At 39.3% G+C, this 16848-nt stretch overlaps 1 protein-coding gene across 1 annotated transcript in view; it reads left to right on the forward strand.

Moving 5' to 3' along the window:
- Positions 1–16848, forward strand: part of KIF26B (kinesin family member 26B) — a gene marked incomplete at both ends in the record, with an annotated part of 294143 nt that overhangs the window by 102082 nt on the left and 175213 nt on the right. The window contains one exon of the mRNA XM_080342992.1: positions 15282–15448. Coding sequence (XP_080199118.1) covers positions 15282–15448 — 167 coding nt within the window. The remainder of the gene's footprint in view (positions 1–15281; positions 15449–16848) is intronic.

Here is a 16848-nt window from a genome sequence, read left to right on the forward strand (position 1 = left end):
CCCTAGTGAAGTGTGTTTTGTCAGTTTAGTTTATTGTGCAAACTCCTTGGAGCAATGACTCTTTGTCTGTCTTTGTGTTCTGTGTAAAGAAAGTGTATATTCATTGTTACTGTGCTTAAAAAAAGAAAAAAAAAAAGTAGAGAAGTGCTGTTTGAAGGTTATTTCTGCTGACTTCTATGAGGAAGAAATAAACATAGCTCTAAGACTTGACTGTATATTTTCAGACAATTTTCTTAAGCTGATATTCTCTCAACCTCCTGGCTTTTGACTGTTAAGATATCTTAAGTTTTCCAAGTAGTTTTGTTGTTCTCTCCTGTCTCAGAAATTAAGAAAATTACAAGGGCCTTAAATGATTCATGAAGTACAGGTCTACCTGGGATTAATGTACTACAGATACTGGCAATAATTCATGACAACATCCGGAAGAACACATAGTGGATGTACTGTGAACAAATTCAGCTTTGAAAATAGACACCAAGTGTACCTATGAGTAAAGAGTAAATAATTGGTAATATTTACTGTGCACACTGCATTCCAAAGTTAAACACATTAGGTAGTAAGATGCAGAAGACTTTGCGTAGAACTGCCATTTATTTACCTTTTGTAGCCCTTCTCCTAGTCAGAAGATCATTAAAGCTGTATGGAGTATAGCCTTAGTTTGATCTAAGTTATGTTTTACTGGAAAATAACCCTAAATGAATCAAATGATTGATTATTTGTCTATCCAAAATTCTCATGATAGGTTATACTGATGGAATTTGAAAGAAAATCCTCTTTTGAGGAACGGTTACCATTTGTTAGTGCTGCAGGTTAAGTATATTCAATTGTTTCCTCTCCCGCCTTTTCAGAAAGGGCACAGCCAGACTAGAGCCAGTGCCTCTTCCACTCTATTTTTCACTTTTCAGAACCGTGCACTTTTGAAAATATGCATACCTGTCGTTCATATCTTCCAAACTGATCCCTCATATATATATATATTATTTTTAATACCATCTGAGGAAAGTAAAAGAGTTATGTGTCTGTGTTGTCTAAAAAGAGTAATCTAAAATCAGTGGTGAGGAGAAAATATGGTTCTTCATCTGGCCTTATTTAACTGGTCAGGAGAAACTCAGTTTGCAAATGAATATGCACTAAATTCTAGCTGAGAATGGACAGTCAGCATGCTTGAAGTTTTCAGTGTACAAAGGCCTCGAATTAAAAGTGGGAGTATAATTTCATTGTGCAAAGCTGTCATAGTGAAGATGGATTATGATGGTTTCTGCAGACTAAAATGCAGATTATGTATACTGGGAAAAGATCATTGTGTGCACTTGAATTAAATGCTAGGTCAGCTTCAGCTAATGTGATGTTCATCTGGCTCCTGGGAAACCATGCTTGGCTTGGATCCCTTCAAGACTTGCATATTGAAAATGGCCAACTGAAACAAAGAATTTGGATTGAAAACATGACAGAAGTTGCAACAAATGAGGTGATGCAAATGCACATTTATCTTGGAGAAAAGTAGTAGACTAGGACTATATGTAAAAAGCTGAGAATATGTTTAATGCTGTGCAAGAAATACCCACCTCATTCAGCAGAGTACCAGAGCAAGTGTGTTGTCCGATGCTCACAACGTGACCTCTTTGCCCTGCCATTGGAAGTTGACCAGAACACAGAGAGACCCAGTTCTTAATGGTTTACAGTATACACCAACAGAACTTAATTTGGTGTTCAGTTGAGGATGTGTTGCTGCTCTTTTTGCTTTTGTTAGCTGAGAGGGCAGTAAATGCAGAACAAACAGAAGACAGCATAGCATAACTTGGCACCTTGTCAGCCTACAGAATTCACTGCAGGAAGTAACCTCTAAGTCAAATGCTTATAGTCAAGTGGTTTTTATGACTGCTAATAACAGCTGTAGCTATGCAAACTAAGGTAGTAATGCAATCAAACCTATGCCCTAAGGTATTCACCTTCAGGGCCAGGAAGGAACTGTTTCTGTCCAGCTAGTGATCTAATTTGAAGGCTCTTCTGGCACCTTTTGAATTCTTTTCATGTATTCCTGTTAAAAATGATGGCAGTTGCTGTCATAAAATAATTTTAAAACCCCAGCAGGACATTTTTGTTATTAACATGAAAGTAAGACAGGTGTTCATGTATTGTGACAGAGATTAGGAAGACCAACCTTGTTAAACTTAAAGAGAGCTCACTCCTGCTGATACATAGCTTCTGCAGAACAGTGTTTGCTTTGGTTTTCTTTTCTTTTCTTTTTTTTTTTTTTTCCTCTTTAGCAGCTGCGTACTGACTTCTCTGGAAATGAGAGGATTTCATGGCAGCTCCCATTAGTGCTAATAACTGTGAAATCAGCTGTTGCTACATCCCCATGTTGGTACCATGAAAGAAGGAACACCTGCAAGGGATTACTAAGAGGAGGGACAGAAAGGGGGAAGGCAGCTACAGACAGCCAAAGGGCAATGCAATTCAGTATGACTGTTACACTGTGAGATGGTGGATGATGCCATGGTTCGTGGCATTCACTGCAAAGGTAGAAGTTTTCAGCATGGAAGTTGAGGGTAAATGCTGTTTCTGGACCATTCTGAACATATGGTCTAACTTTTGAGCAGATCTGCATTCAGCCTAGCATAATGGCTCCTGTTTGGCTCTCCTAGCCGAATCTAAGTCTTAGGACTCAAACACATGATCAGTGTGATAACTGCTTAGCAAGCTTACTAATATATGGTAACTGAATGCATGCTCCTAGCAAAATTAAGATAATTTCTTTGACTTAGCACTAGAAAAGTGATTGCAAGATAAATCATTATTGCGTTTGCCACAGGCCAAGTGTGTGCATGTGGACAGCTGTTACGACTCAGCACAGAAACTTATTTCTGTGCCTGAGCCCTCATAACCTCATACAGCATTAGTCAGCGTTCAGAAAGCAAACTGGCTCCTAGACAGTGTTACAAAAGATGAGTTAAATGGTTCACCCGAATATGTGCAGCTTCAGTGATATTAATTTCATTGTGAGCATTCAAGCTGATATCAACATTTTAAGAACTAAATTTCATGCCAAAGACTGGGTACTTTGCAGTTCTAAATGCTTTCTGTGCAACTGAGCCCAAACAGAGGAAGCAGAAGAGATGCTTTCTTCTTCAGGAATGAGACAAATGACTCTTTTAAGATCAGAGCTCTTACTAGAATGCAGGTAATAGCTAAATTGAAATGAAGGGAAGGGATGCATCAACTTAATGACTAGACACTAAGATCTGAACACAGTATTTCTGTTTTGAAACTTTATTGCCTGTAGGTTTCAGTGGATTTTCAGAAGAGCTGAGAGTGCTTGAAGCATTAGACCTGTCTTGAGAGATGCAAATTTAACAAAGCATTCAAACGCGCACCTTGAGTTTTATTCCTCTAAAGGATGGATCAGGATATACAAGACTCTTCTCAGAGTCCTTTTAGATAAGTTGTTAATATTTCATTGAGGCAGCAGAAGAGAAAGCAGTATGAACAATCATTGGTGCCAGAGGTCAACGTTTATTTAATCAGTTTTTAAAAATGTTCTTCTATGTGAAGATGATTTAAGAAAGTGTACAGAAAAGAATACTACAGAATAAATATTCAAACTTAAAATATTTGAGTTGAGAAAGATCTCTCAGTCTCTCTCAACTCAAATTTCCCAGGCTTTTATATTGCTTGGTCCAAAATCTGCCTTTCTTCTAAATGAGTTGACTCTTCCCTGAAAGTAGCTCATAGAATCATAGAATGGTTTGGGATGGAAGTGACATTGAAAGATCATTGAGTTCCAACCCCCCTGCCATGGGCAGGGACACCTTCATTAGACCAGGTTGCTCAAAGTCCTGTCCAACCTGGCCTTGAATTCTTCCAGGCATGGGACATCCACAACTTCTCTGGGCAACCTGCTCTCTTGTGTTTCTTCAAAACTTAATATCTCTCATGCAAGATTCAAGTCCTCTGGTTCCTTCCTTTATAAAGGTTCATTATTAGCTATCTTATGACATAATACACAGAGAAAAGAATTTGTATTATTGTGGTATCTGCCAGCACTGGTATAATTAAACCTTTGGCAGCTGTTTATAGAAGACCTGATATTTGTAATTTCTTTCCAATGGGTAAGCCATTGGAATGGTACCAGTTTCTGAATAGATTCAAAGCATTGCTAGATCCCTGGGAGTCAAACCCATGCCCCATGCCCCTTCCCATGAGAAGCTGTGTAAGAGACACACCTGTCAGATGTGTACTGATCGTACCCACCAAAAAGGTCAGATCTTGAGGTGATTATGTGTGTGAGCTGAATTGCATTATGCCACATTCTAATGCAATAATCATTGCAGGAATCTCTAAGCCTGTCAAATTTTTTTCATACTGGAAATGGAGTAGTTCTCTCTCCTCGTTTTCATGGTAGAACTTGATCATATATCTTTTAAATAAAGACTAATGATCCAGTTTATACACCTATGTGTGGAAAAACTAATGGTGTTTTTTATTGCTTACTCTCTTGCTATCTGTAGAAAGAGGTTGCTTTCTGGGTCAATAATGCCATTTAAGTTAAGCCCACATGCTGACACACTCTGGTAGCTTCTAGGGCTGTTCTTGTCAACTGACAATGAAAAGTCAATGGCTTACAGATTGCTGTTTGTGATAGGGAAACAGCTACAGTAAGATTTGAACTTCTTATGATGTCTTTGACGTTGCTGGCAGGTTAGTAACTGATCAGTGAAATGAAAGTTTGTTTTCATAACAAATGCGTTACTCCTGCACACAGTGACTGGTGCCTCAGCTTCAAAATTGCAGTCCCTTCATTTAGCTGCTGTCCCATGTGTACAGACAGACAGGAGTCAGAGGTGCTCATCTTTCACAGTCTGCGCACACTCTTCATTGCTGCACTAGTTATATTAGCACAGTTAGTCTGGTTGCTGAGGTCTTAAAAGGTAAAAGGTAGCTAATGTAACAAGGGATTACAGCATGATCACTGAATCTGGATGTATGAAATCAACTTTAAGTGAGCCACACAAAAGAAAGGCCTTTCTCTTGAAGAATATTACTTATCTGATGGAGAATAAAAGTCATAGTAGAAAAGGATCCAATTAATTGCCAGCTGTGCAGCTTTATAATGGAGCAGCAGGATATACAGGTAATTAAGAGAATTAACAACTTTAATAAACTATATTTAAAAAAAAAAAAACACTTCTGAAAGTTAGTCAGACTCAGCTTTCTCACAGATTGCCATGTTACTGTTGTCTTCTTGACAAGGAAGGAAGCAGTTTTATCGGGTTGCTGCACAGTATATTTTTGCATTGCTGAAATGCCGTAACACACAAAATTGAGACCAGAACCTCTCTTTGCCAGCTACTCTTCCTGTTTTTCATTTTGAGAGTAAGTATGGGAATAACCAGCTGAGAAACCTTACATTGCAGTTCTCTCCGCAGAGATTTGGCTGGTGTAGCTTCATGAATGAGAGCCATGTTTGGGTCTAGCTGATGGTGCTTTACTGCTTCACCCACAAAGACACAGCTTGCAGCGTTTCAGGGGTCCGCCCAAGGAGAGTCTTCTTCACTGAGGGAGCTATGGAGGGTGAGCAAACTTGCACCCCAGGATGGCTTTCCTGCCTGTAGCTTCCTTGGGGAGGAATAGGAAAGGCTGGCATGATCCTAAAGGGACATCAGAAAACACTGAGGGTAGTGAGGAAGGTGAGTTGTGATAGCTTATGTGTTTTAAGGTAGAGGCCTTACCTTTCAGAAAATAGTCTGATGGACCTGAGAGTTCTGGTTGACAACAGGTTGACCATGAGTCAACAATGTGCCCTTGTAGCCAAGAAGACCAGCGGTATCCTGGGGTGCATTAAGAAGAGTGTGACCAGCAGGTTGAGGGAGGTTATCCCCCCCTCTACTCTGCCCTGGTGAAGTGGCATCTGGAGTATTGCATCCAGTTCTGGGCTCCCCAGTTCAAGAAGGATAAGGAATTACTGACGGGAGTCCAGCAGTGGGCTATGAAGATGATCAGGGACCTGGAACATCTTTCTTGTGAGGAGAGGCTGAGAGAGCTGGGCCTGTTCAGCCTGGAGAAGAGAAGGCTGAGAGGGGATCTCATCAATGCTTACAAATATCTTCAGGATGGATGTCAAGAGGATGGGACCAGACTCTTTTCAGTGGTACCCAATGATAGGATGAGGGGCAATGGGCACAGACTGAAGCACAGGAGGTTCTATCTGAATATGTGGAGAAACTTCTTTACTTTGAGGGTAACAGAGCCCTGGAACAGGCTGCCCAGAGAGGTTGTGGAGTCTCCTTCTCTGGAGACATTCAAAACCTGCCTGGACACATTCCTGTGTTATCTACTCTAGATGAATCTGCCTTAGCAGGTGCGTTGGACTAGATGATCTCCAGAGGTCCCTTCCAACCCCAACCATTCTTTGATTTTTGTGATAATGAATTAGTAGCCAATAAATAAAACTTGCAGGCCATGGCACTCAGACTAAAAGAGCACTACAGATTAGAATCTGCAACTTCTGTGCAAGGGTTAAGTTCACTTAAGGTAGATATTTGCTTTCCTGAATGCTTCAGATGGTGTAATTTTGCTTTTCTCTAACATTTTTCCTGCTGTTTGCTTTTCTGATAAATAAATGTATCAGTAAAAAGTGGGTCAGCAAAAAGCAGACTTGGTCAGTACTATTTCAGACTCAGTATACTGATTCCTTTTGATGAAGGTAAGAGTACTAACTATTCTTCCTTTGGATTACTTAGTTCAGGAGGATAGTGACAAACTGGGAAAAGTGAATTTATTGCTAGACCTGATCCAGATGAGTCCGTATCCCTCTTGTCTCCATAGTGAAGTCTGCTTGGAAATGTGCATCAACTTCATCTACCAAGCTGTGGTCTTTATGGGAATTTGTTGATCAAGCAAATGAACCATTGCCACAAGCTTAGGAGAGCGAATTTCCTGTTTTATAACAAAGTTTTCATTGTTACCAACTCAACTCTTTGTATTGTTTTTGAGGAGAGTGCGCTCCACAAGTAGATCAGTTTTTTTTCAGTCCGTACTGTTGCTCTGTATGGTTTTTGTTTTGTTTTGTTTTTGCTTTGCTTTTTCATTCAAAAGCTAGGGCAAGAATGGACTGAGTGAAAATGAGAGGGAGAATACTGGATGGCTGAGAAAATAGTGTCATTATTGATGATAGAAAATACAGCATAAACAAAAAAAATCAATAATACTGTTTTGTAAGACAGAGCTAGAAGGAAGAATCAGAAGAAAATGTCTTAAGTAGAGAAATCCATCATTATTTGGATGTCTGATCAGCTGTTGGGTCAGCCTCTGAGTAGCTGATCTTCAGATGTTCCGTGATTTGTTGTGAAATATTTCATTTAATGGTATGGGCTTTTGAGTGTGACATGGAACTAACTGTATCATAGCAGTTTTGATGGGGGGGAGGTGCCCATGTCTGTGTAAAGTGGGATTTCATTTGTGCTGAGGAGTGCACTGAATCTGTGTTAAATAGCTGTCTTGTTTATAGAAGGACGTGGGAGGTGACTGCAGCAGTCAAAGGTCACCTTTCTTTTGGACAGCGGGAAGCTGGAAGTTGCAATTAAGCTCTAGGTGCTGTCAAGGTAACTAAGTAATGTGTAAGTGAAAGTAGTTTATGCTAAATAAAGACTGACTCTTCCCTGTTAAATGCAAAGCATAATCAGAATTCTTGCCATCCCAGTGATTCCCCTTTTGAAGAACCTCACTTTTTCTAAGGTGCACCGTTTTGTGTTTAGATGCATAATCTATGCTGTTGCAGTAGCCCCTTCTGCTAGATTAATATTTCAGACTTTGTGTGCAAATCTGAATAAAACAGGAGCAAAGCATGCCCAAAGACCCTCCCTAGAGTTTCAGTATTCACAATTAATGGTGAGTTGCCTTTGCTAAGCAGTATTTGGTGTGTCTACATCCAAGAAGGACACCGAATGCAGCAGATATTCTGCGTGCCCTTTTTCAGCCTGTTCCTCATAGAACACATTCTTTTGACAGGAAAGGACTATCAGGAATTGCTGTCTTGCTCACACAGTGTCTATATCAGCAGTTGCAGTGATCTCAAGCTGTAGCAGCTTCATATTCTGCTATGAGAGAAAAAGGTCATAACCAATGGCAAGATGTTATAAGACTATGCAAGTGCCCTTAGCTACAGGATCTTGCCGCTGTTTCAAAATTATTTTTTCTAAAGGTGGATTTTGTCCTGAATAATCCTTTAAATGTCACCTCTGTACTGAGTGATTTGTAACAAATACAGAGTATGTCCTTGGTTGTCTGTGGTATATTAAAGATGATTGACTTAGCAAGTCCTCACCACTTTCAAGTTGCTCTGATTGAATGGTGTAGTTGTTTCTTTTTGCCCTGTGAAGGATATGTTAAAATTAATTCAATAGTTGTGTGGGCAGCACAAGACTCCACTTCCCATCTACCACTCCACCCCCAAAAATCCAGTATAATGCTAGATCAGTAAACCTACCAGATTTACTTCAAAGCATTTGAAACTGCATTTAACAATGGTATTTGAAACTGACTCTTAAGTATTTCCCTTTCCTGTTAACCTCTCCCAACACCGCTCTCTAAAATTATGAGAATGAAATAGAGTAAATGTCAAATGATCCCCATTTTTCTTTTTGTTTTTGGCACTGAGCAAAGTGGATCCCAGATGTCACCTTGTTCTTTGAATGCTACCATAAAAAAATTTTAGCTGCACTTTTCCGTTACTGCAGAGAACCTAATGCGGAACTTCCGTGTTAGGCAAAAAGGGATGAAGTCAGTATTTCCAGAGATTATTTTCAGATAAAATAGCTGAGTTGTAGGAAGCAGACCTACTACTTATTGATGCATTCCCTTGCTGAGAGATGCCTTCTCTAGGTGAAGCAGGACTCTGACATTCCGTTCATTTACCTCCCTTCTGCTGAAGAGACTCCTGAAGTGTCAGCTCCTGCTCTGTTTGTTCTCTGATTATGCTTCCTATAGGGACGTTACTGTAGTTCTGCTGGAATTTGTAGTACCTGGGAAGCTGGTGACTGATTGAAGACTTAAGATTTTTACCTGGTTCTGCAATCTACCACACTGTCCCACCAGACAGTGAACTCCTACGAACTAAAGAAAGTGAAATAATTATTTGAGTATTCAAAATTAATTTGTAAATTAGAGTTCTTGCTTCCACCTGTAAGAATTGGTAGGAGTAGGTCAAGCCTAGGAAGAATAGGGTCATTTGGTTCTTGGGAAAGATTTGGTATTCCATACATGTGTCAGAAGAAAGGCACATGGGAATGATGTACTGTGAGATGCCTCTCCCAGTGCTTGTTTCATCAATGCCAGAGACCAGAAACGAGTCTCCTTGAGCCAAACAGGAATAATAACTTTGCCTTGTTATGACTGAAAGTAAACTGTGATGAGTCAGAAGGAGTTGGACAGAAGGTAAAAGGTTAATATTTTAGAGCCAGAACACCTGATTGTGCATAATGAAAAACCTGAAATTAAGCTTCTAAGCTTGTGTTCTAAGTAGGTTTAGAAGAATTTATGGTGGTTTTGGTGTGCTAAAGCATTGAGAAGGGGTATCCTTTAGAGCTTCCCTCAACTTACCTTTGAAAGGGAGGTTCTTTAAGAACAACATATTTCTTGGTTAATGTAGATGTTTGCTATCTGAAATAAGCCAGGAAGTACTTTCTGCAGTATTTATTGGGTGGAAAATTCAGTGCTGCTCTGAATCAAGAGTGGACTGCCAAAGAAGTCATTCATAAGTATGCGTGTGTTTATGAAAGAGAGCTTTCTACCTTCAGTTTTGTCTTGCTAGTGAGCTTCTCTCCTGGGATTAGAATCTCTGGAAACTGAGGATTGCTTTCTAGTGAATTTGAACACATATTTGTATCCTGAATTTGGCTTCAGATATGTATACTTTTCATACATTTCTATGCATCCAGTTCATTTTGCAGTCATTCATGTTAACTGGTTTTTGGGGATGTTCCTGAATGCTTCACTACCTCCACAGAAAAGATTGTTTCACATCTTTCATACATGCTGACTTCCATTAGTACAGTAATTTCAGTTGGGAGTCATCAGCTAGGAGCTTTAGAAACATTAATGAGCTTGGCTGTAAAATGCCCTTATGTAAATATAATTAACCTCATACTGCATGATGGCAAGCCTTATGTACAGAGTGACTCTTTAATTGGAACAGGAAGAGAATCTAGCCTGCCTGACACCTGTGGTTTAACTGCAGAGCCATCTTTTTTCTATGAAGTAGAGAATTTAAATCATGACTTATCTCCAGCTCTTGCTGAATACTGTCAGAAAGCAGTGAAAGAGAAGCTTAATGGATGCTTTGCTTTTATGAGACAGGAGAAAAAAATGGGACCTTGGGAGGGACATCTGTCTTGTTCTATGTGCACTTAAAAGGTTTTTATTGAGGCATGAAAAGTTGCTTTGTTCTGTGCTTTGTCTTTTTGTTGTTTATCCAGGCAGTGATGTGGTGCCAACAATTCAATAAAGGGATTTCTCAAAATATATCCTATTAACTGATCTTAAACCTCATGTATATGGTATATGAGTACTCACAAAAAGGAAGGGAAAGAGAATTGAGGAGTCTCATCTTCTTTTCCCCCTTAAATCCAGAAACAATATCTAGTGAGAGAGACAGTGACACTGAAGAAGTAGATTTATGTGAACTGTACTTGCCAGGCACACATTGGGGCTGAGGGGGTGGCTGGAGCCACAAAGAGCCTGAGTTTGTTAATGTTCAAAGTGTGATATTCAACTATGTCTTTTGAATTGGGATGAGGGGAAAAAAAGAAATTCTTTAAGAGCTTTGGAAATGTCTGTTCTGTGAGTGCCTTTTCCTTAAATATATCCTGGGTACATTTACACAATTCTGTTTATGTATGAACTTCAGCAAGCAATGTCAGAGGAAAAAAGGATAATTTGGTACTGTGACCAGAGGAATTATCTGGTCTTCTGTCTACCCACTACCTTATGTATATTGAACTGTGGTAATAAATGTGGATTTATTAGTCAGATATTGTGAGCATGTGAGGTACTCAACCTGTGGATTGACCAAGATGTACAGATTTGTACAGTATAAACAACACTCTGATAAGTACTGGACACAAAAAAGGATTTTCAGTCTGGCCCAAAATTTGGATATATCACTATCTTTGCCCTTCATCTCCACTGGATACAAGACCAAAGAGACAATTCCATAATGAAATATCTAATTCTGGTTTGTTATCCTGTTCTTGCTTTGAAATAAGGAAAAGATAGCAACAGAGTGACTTGAGGAACTTGTTGGAATGAAACTTGATGTTCTGCTTGAGGTTGTGAGTATTGTAGTATCACTAGGTACTTCTGTGGACATTTACATGTATAGGATCAAGCAGTGTTGCAGGCTTACCAGGTAAGGAATAGTAGGATGTTTGAAATTCAGGGAAATATTTCAGCTTTCATTGCTTCTGGAGACATTTCACTGTTGAAAAATCCCATTTTGGCAGACAAAGTAAGCAAGTGCTAAAACTGGAAATCAATTCTAGATTAGGACTGTGTCTTAAGCTAGTTCTTATTTTGTCTTAATTTGTCTATGTCTTGGAGAAGAGGAGACTGAGGGGTGACCTCATTAATGTTTACAAATATATTGTAAAGGGTGAGTGTCACGAGGATGGAGCCAGGCTCTTCTCAGTGACAACCAATGGTAGGACAAGGGGTAATGGGTTCAAACTGGAAGACAAGAGGTTCCACTTAAATTTGAGAAGAAACTTCTTCTCAGTGAGGGTGACAGAGCACTGGAACAGGCTGCCCAGGGGGGTTGTGGAGTCTCCTTCTCTGGAGGCATTCAAAACCGGCCTGGACACATTCCTGTGTAACCTCATCTGGGTGTTCCTGCTCCGGCAGGGGGATTGGACTGGATGATCTTTTGAGGTCCCTTCCAATCCCAAACATACTGTGATTCTGTGTGTTAGGTAAAATAAAGTATGTTACCATTTTGATATCCTTATAATACACTGTCAACTAAGAAGTGTCCCTGCTGAGGCAAACAGTAAATCAGTGGAGCTCAGAGACAGGCAATGTGTGCATTTGGGAGTTTAGTTCTGAGACAGATCATGCTGAGAAATGGATTTTTGCCCAGGAAGTTTGCTAGCAGGGGTAAAGAAACCAGGCGGTGGTGCTGGATCTTTAGGATCAAGAGGGTGCTTAACAAGGCCAACATGCCCCAGTATGAGTGTCCATCCAGGGCAGCTCTCTGGGAGGGCTCTCCACCATGGCTGTTTACACTAGAATGTTGCTTTTCACAGATAATACATCAATATCAATGTCAACAGTAGCTTCCTGTTCTCTGCAACAAAGTGAGCTGTGTGAGTGAACAGGAAAGAGAGCTGTGGCTTTTCCAGGAGGCTCTGGTGGTCAGTACCATACAGATGTTTCAGAGTTTGAACAGCCAGCCATCTCTGTAGTACCCGGACTGTTGTGTTGGGCACACAATAAAGTAGCAGCACTACTGAAAAGTCTACATTTATATAGAAAAGACCCTATTCTGCATTTATCCATAGTATATGCAATTCCTAAAACGAATGTTATTTCTCTTCTCTCTGTCCTGTGGTTAGTGTGGTACTCCGCAAATACAAAATTCATAAAAATGTTTGATTATTTCCAGCTTCTTATTTAGTTTTTTTCCATTTCACTACAAGAAAATGAGACCTAAATACAGGCTTTATACGATCTTCATCCTCACTTTTTAAAAAGTATTAACATTCCATTTACTGACTAATATCTCTTTCTCATTGAGTGCACAGGTGAGGAGGAATGGTTTATATCTTTATAAAAGAATCTTATGTGTCTTTGGGAAGTATTTTATTATTTTGGAGTGCTTATATTTAAGAACTAGTTATTGAAAAGATTGTGAACGAAGCATCTGATCAGCTTTTGAGGAAGCTTGAGAGTAAAACCTTTCAGGAAATGTCTACAAGCATCTTGAGGCTTTTTACTGCTCTCTTTGCTCTGTGCTGTTCAGATTAATAGCACTTGTGGATATGGGCATGCATTACGTGACAGTCTCTATAACTGCAGAAACCATTTAGTTACTGCTTTTATGCCCAAGTCATGATGGAGGTTTTCTGGGTGTCCCAAATAGAGACACAAAAATCCTTTCCTGTTCTGCAGTTGGCAGAAATGTGTCTTTCAAGCCTCACTGTCTTGCAACTTCAGGGGATCTGACACCAATAGAAACGTGTGTCACTGGCTGTGGAAATTCATATTTGGAGCTGCAAATCTTTATTTGGCAGAAGATGGGGATGGTATGATTGCAACTGAGATCACAGCTACAATAAGTCAACTCATCAACTTCTTAACTGCTGTCAGGTTGCCATGGAAGTGAATGGCACTTCCTGCTGACACTGTCAGCGATGGCAATTAGTCCATCCTTGATTTCAGGTACATGAATTGGATGGACAGAGGTGAGGTCACGTTTATAAGTGTACTCTGCTCTGAAAGGAGAGCTTTTAAAATCTGATCAGCAGTTCCAAATGTGGTAGATGATGAAATTGGTTTCAGGATAATTTTAGGGCACAGGACAGAATCCTGCAAATATAAGTAGCCAAGTTAGCAAAAATTATGGAAAATTTGAGGAAATTATTTAGTGAATTCAACTATATTGATGCCCCAAGCAGACATACATAGGTTAGCAGAACACTGAAGAACAAATGTGTGTTTGCCAGCATGCTGGAAGTGTAAGGAGGTCCTGGCAGACAGCCTAAATTCTTGTGTTTTAACAGTAGTATGAGATGATTTAAGTCCAGGATTTCATCTATAGCCTTCTGAGAGCACTGCCCATTTGATGTAAATCAGTAAAATAGAAAGGCTCATTGTGTGACTGACATGATAGGGGCATTTTCGGCAATTTTGCTTGCTCCTCATAAAATAAAGTGGCTAGTTTAGCATTCCGGATCTTCAAGCATTACAGTTGATTGACCTAAAAATACGTAAAATAGCTGTAAACTCTAGATTTTCTTCTTAGCCATAGTAGAATGGGTAACAGTTCTCTATAAAGGAAAAAAAAAGGTGGCTTGATACTTGGTGTAAAAAATGTTGTCACATCATGTCTTTTCCCCTCCCAAATACAAATCACAGTTCTTTACCTTTGCCTTTAACAACTGAAACGTTTATCAGCTGAAATAAAGCAAGCCTAAGCACAAAATGAACTATCAGACAATCTCAAGTACTTTTCTTGATGTGCCTCACAAAAATGTCCTGTTGTTACTGTGGTGATAAGGTTAGGCACGAAAACTGCAGTTGAACAGGTGAGAGACTGGTTCTTGCAAACTTCTTGCAGGGGTAAAGAAGCAGTGCCTATTGCTAACAATAATTTGGGAGAGTTCTTTTTAGGCATATGTTGCAATTTTGTGACATCTGTTCGCAAACAAAATCTATTTGTGGTTGAAATGAGGGAAGAAGGAAAGTTGCTGGGAATTGCATGAAGTACAATAGGTGACATCACAGTATCATAAATTCATGCAGAAGTAATAGTCAAGAAACTGAAATCAAAGTTTTGAGGAGGTGCTTCAATAGGGCTGACCCAGCTTCTTCTGAAGATCTTTCAGTTAATTTGAGGAGAGCTGCGTCAAGTCTGGATGAGCTCCAGTTCTTTTCCCAGACAATGAAAGGCTGAGGTGAGGCTTCCTAAATAGGGAAAAATGTTAAATGGGCCATCAGAAGAATGAAATCACAGGATGTTTAAAACTTTTTGAGAATGCCAATGAAAGTGAGTGGTAATGATCCTGGTTTTCCAGAGAGATGATAAATAGTCTAAGATGCCAAGGATCTCTTTCCTGTGCTGTGTGCTGGCTTTTCTGGAGAAAGGTCAGCAAAAATACTTAATATGCTAGTGCTGGGTTATTTTACAAAGGCAAACAGACTTTTTTCTGAAGTAAAATATAAATATCTTGCACATATCTAAACTGTTTCTCTTGTACCCTGAGGTCAAACTGAGCAAGGATTATAGTTTACTCTTTCTTTTCCATATGAATGGAAAGCCATAGACATTATTGACATTTCTAATGATGGGATGAATATATCCCATTAGTTTTAATGCAAACAAGGTTAGAGCTGAGCCAAAGTACTGTAGATTTGCACTACAGAAGCAATAAACTTGTTCACAGAGCAGTAAAGATGCAGTGAATGAAATTCTTCTCTTACTCTATTTGCAACCCAGAGGCAATTCTGGATGAGGAATGGTCAGCTCGTGAGCTTTAGCTGATGACACTTTCCGTTTTTTCTGTCTTCAGATATCTCAGCTTATGACAGAGACCAGTCGAGAGGGCCTGACAGAAGCAGCATTGAACCGCTATAATGCAGATAAACCCTCCCTGTACAGCTTCCCTGCTTCCCAGAGCACATATGTCACCAGTGAAGTATCCACAGGCACCTCAGTGGCAGCATCGTTTTTTGCCAGGTAAGAGAGATTTCTCAGATTTTCCTTCTCTGGAATCATAATTTCTTTCAAAGGAGATGATTCTATAATATAGTGAAGAAGTGGGGATGACAGACTACAGCACACATAGCAAAACATGGCTATAGATACGGATGTATCACAAACTTATTACCATGAAAATGTTTGTTAAACCACCTGTATGCATTTGTCTGTAAGATGATGGGGATGATACTTCTACCATATTCTGTGAAGTATCTGTTTAACACTTGATTTGAGTGAAAATATGATTTTGGTCCCAGAATAATGCCTAGTTTACTGATTTTTTAGAGGGTATATCCCTGAATGGGAAGGATGTAACCAAGTAATTTTCCAAGATAGGCAATTAATTGTATAGCTAATTGGAGGTGGGTGGTTCTATCTGGCGGGCAGCCTTCAGGCTTTTTTATTGAATTTTACTTCCATCTAGGGCAATTATCAAGATTTCTACTTTCAGACTAAAAAATTCAGGTTTCTGATTTCAGTTTATGTCCTGTCATGCTGTTGAATTGACCTGAGGGTCTAAACTCAGCCTTGAAACACCCTTTCTGTTGAATATTCAGCCGATGTTTAAAAAAAATCTCTATGAGATAAAGCCCATTAAAAAAAAAAATCTTATGGCTGTCTTTAGTAACTTGTATTTTGTTGTTGTTGTTGTTTTAATGGTTGTAGCAGTTAATAAGTGAAATACGCATTATCAACCATGGAAATGTTTTCTGTGCAGAAATATGTTCTTTACAGAACATAATCTTTTTAGCCCATGTGAATCCTTATGTAACTGAAGAAGCTGAAATAATCCTTGTCTTTTAATGCTTTTCGGTAATGAGAAGATTTACTCGGGAAGAGTTGTTGGAGTAATGAAATAACAAGAGAATAAGCTATTTTTATAGCACTTCCACTTCAACCTAGTGAGAGATCTGAATTTCAAAACACGGAGTGAACTGTTGAGTGAATGCCTCAGGCGTATTCAGGTTAACTTCCTACGCTTTAAAGAACCAACTATTAGTATTTCCACATGATTCTATTTTATTCCAAAGATAAATGGAAACCGTACACATTTGTTAGACTCTGTAAATCTGGAAAGAAGATTTTACTCTCCTGGTTTTACTCACAAGCATGAGGACTGCATATGTTCAAGCACTGTGACACAATAAGTAAATCATGTAGAAGGATTAAGAGTAGCATTTAGAAGACCAAATGAACATTGTTTGGAGCGCCTCTGCCATTTTTTTTCTTTAGAGATGTGATGCTGCAAAAGCAAATTTGAATGGTGACCGTGGTCTTGATTTGCTGGCCTTTTCTGTTTAACTGCAGGCAGTTTAAATTAAAATCTGACTGATTGTACTGCATATGGTAACTGTAACAGATGTGATGATAAGCTTGAA

This window comes from Nesoenas mayeri (genome assembly GCF_963082525.1).
Source record: "Nesoenas mayeri genome assembly, chromosome: 3".
NCBI lineage: Eukaryota > Metazoa > Chordata > Aves > Columbiformes > Columbidae > Nesoenas > Nesoenas mayeri.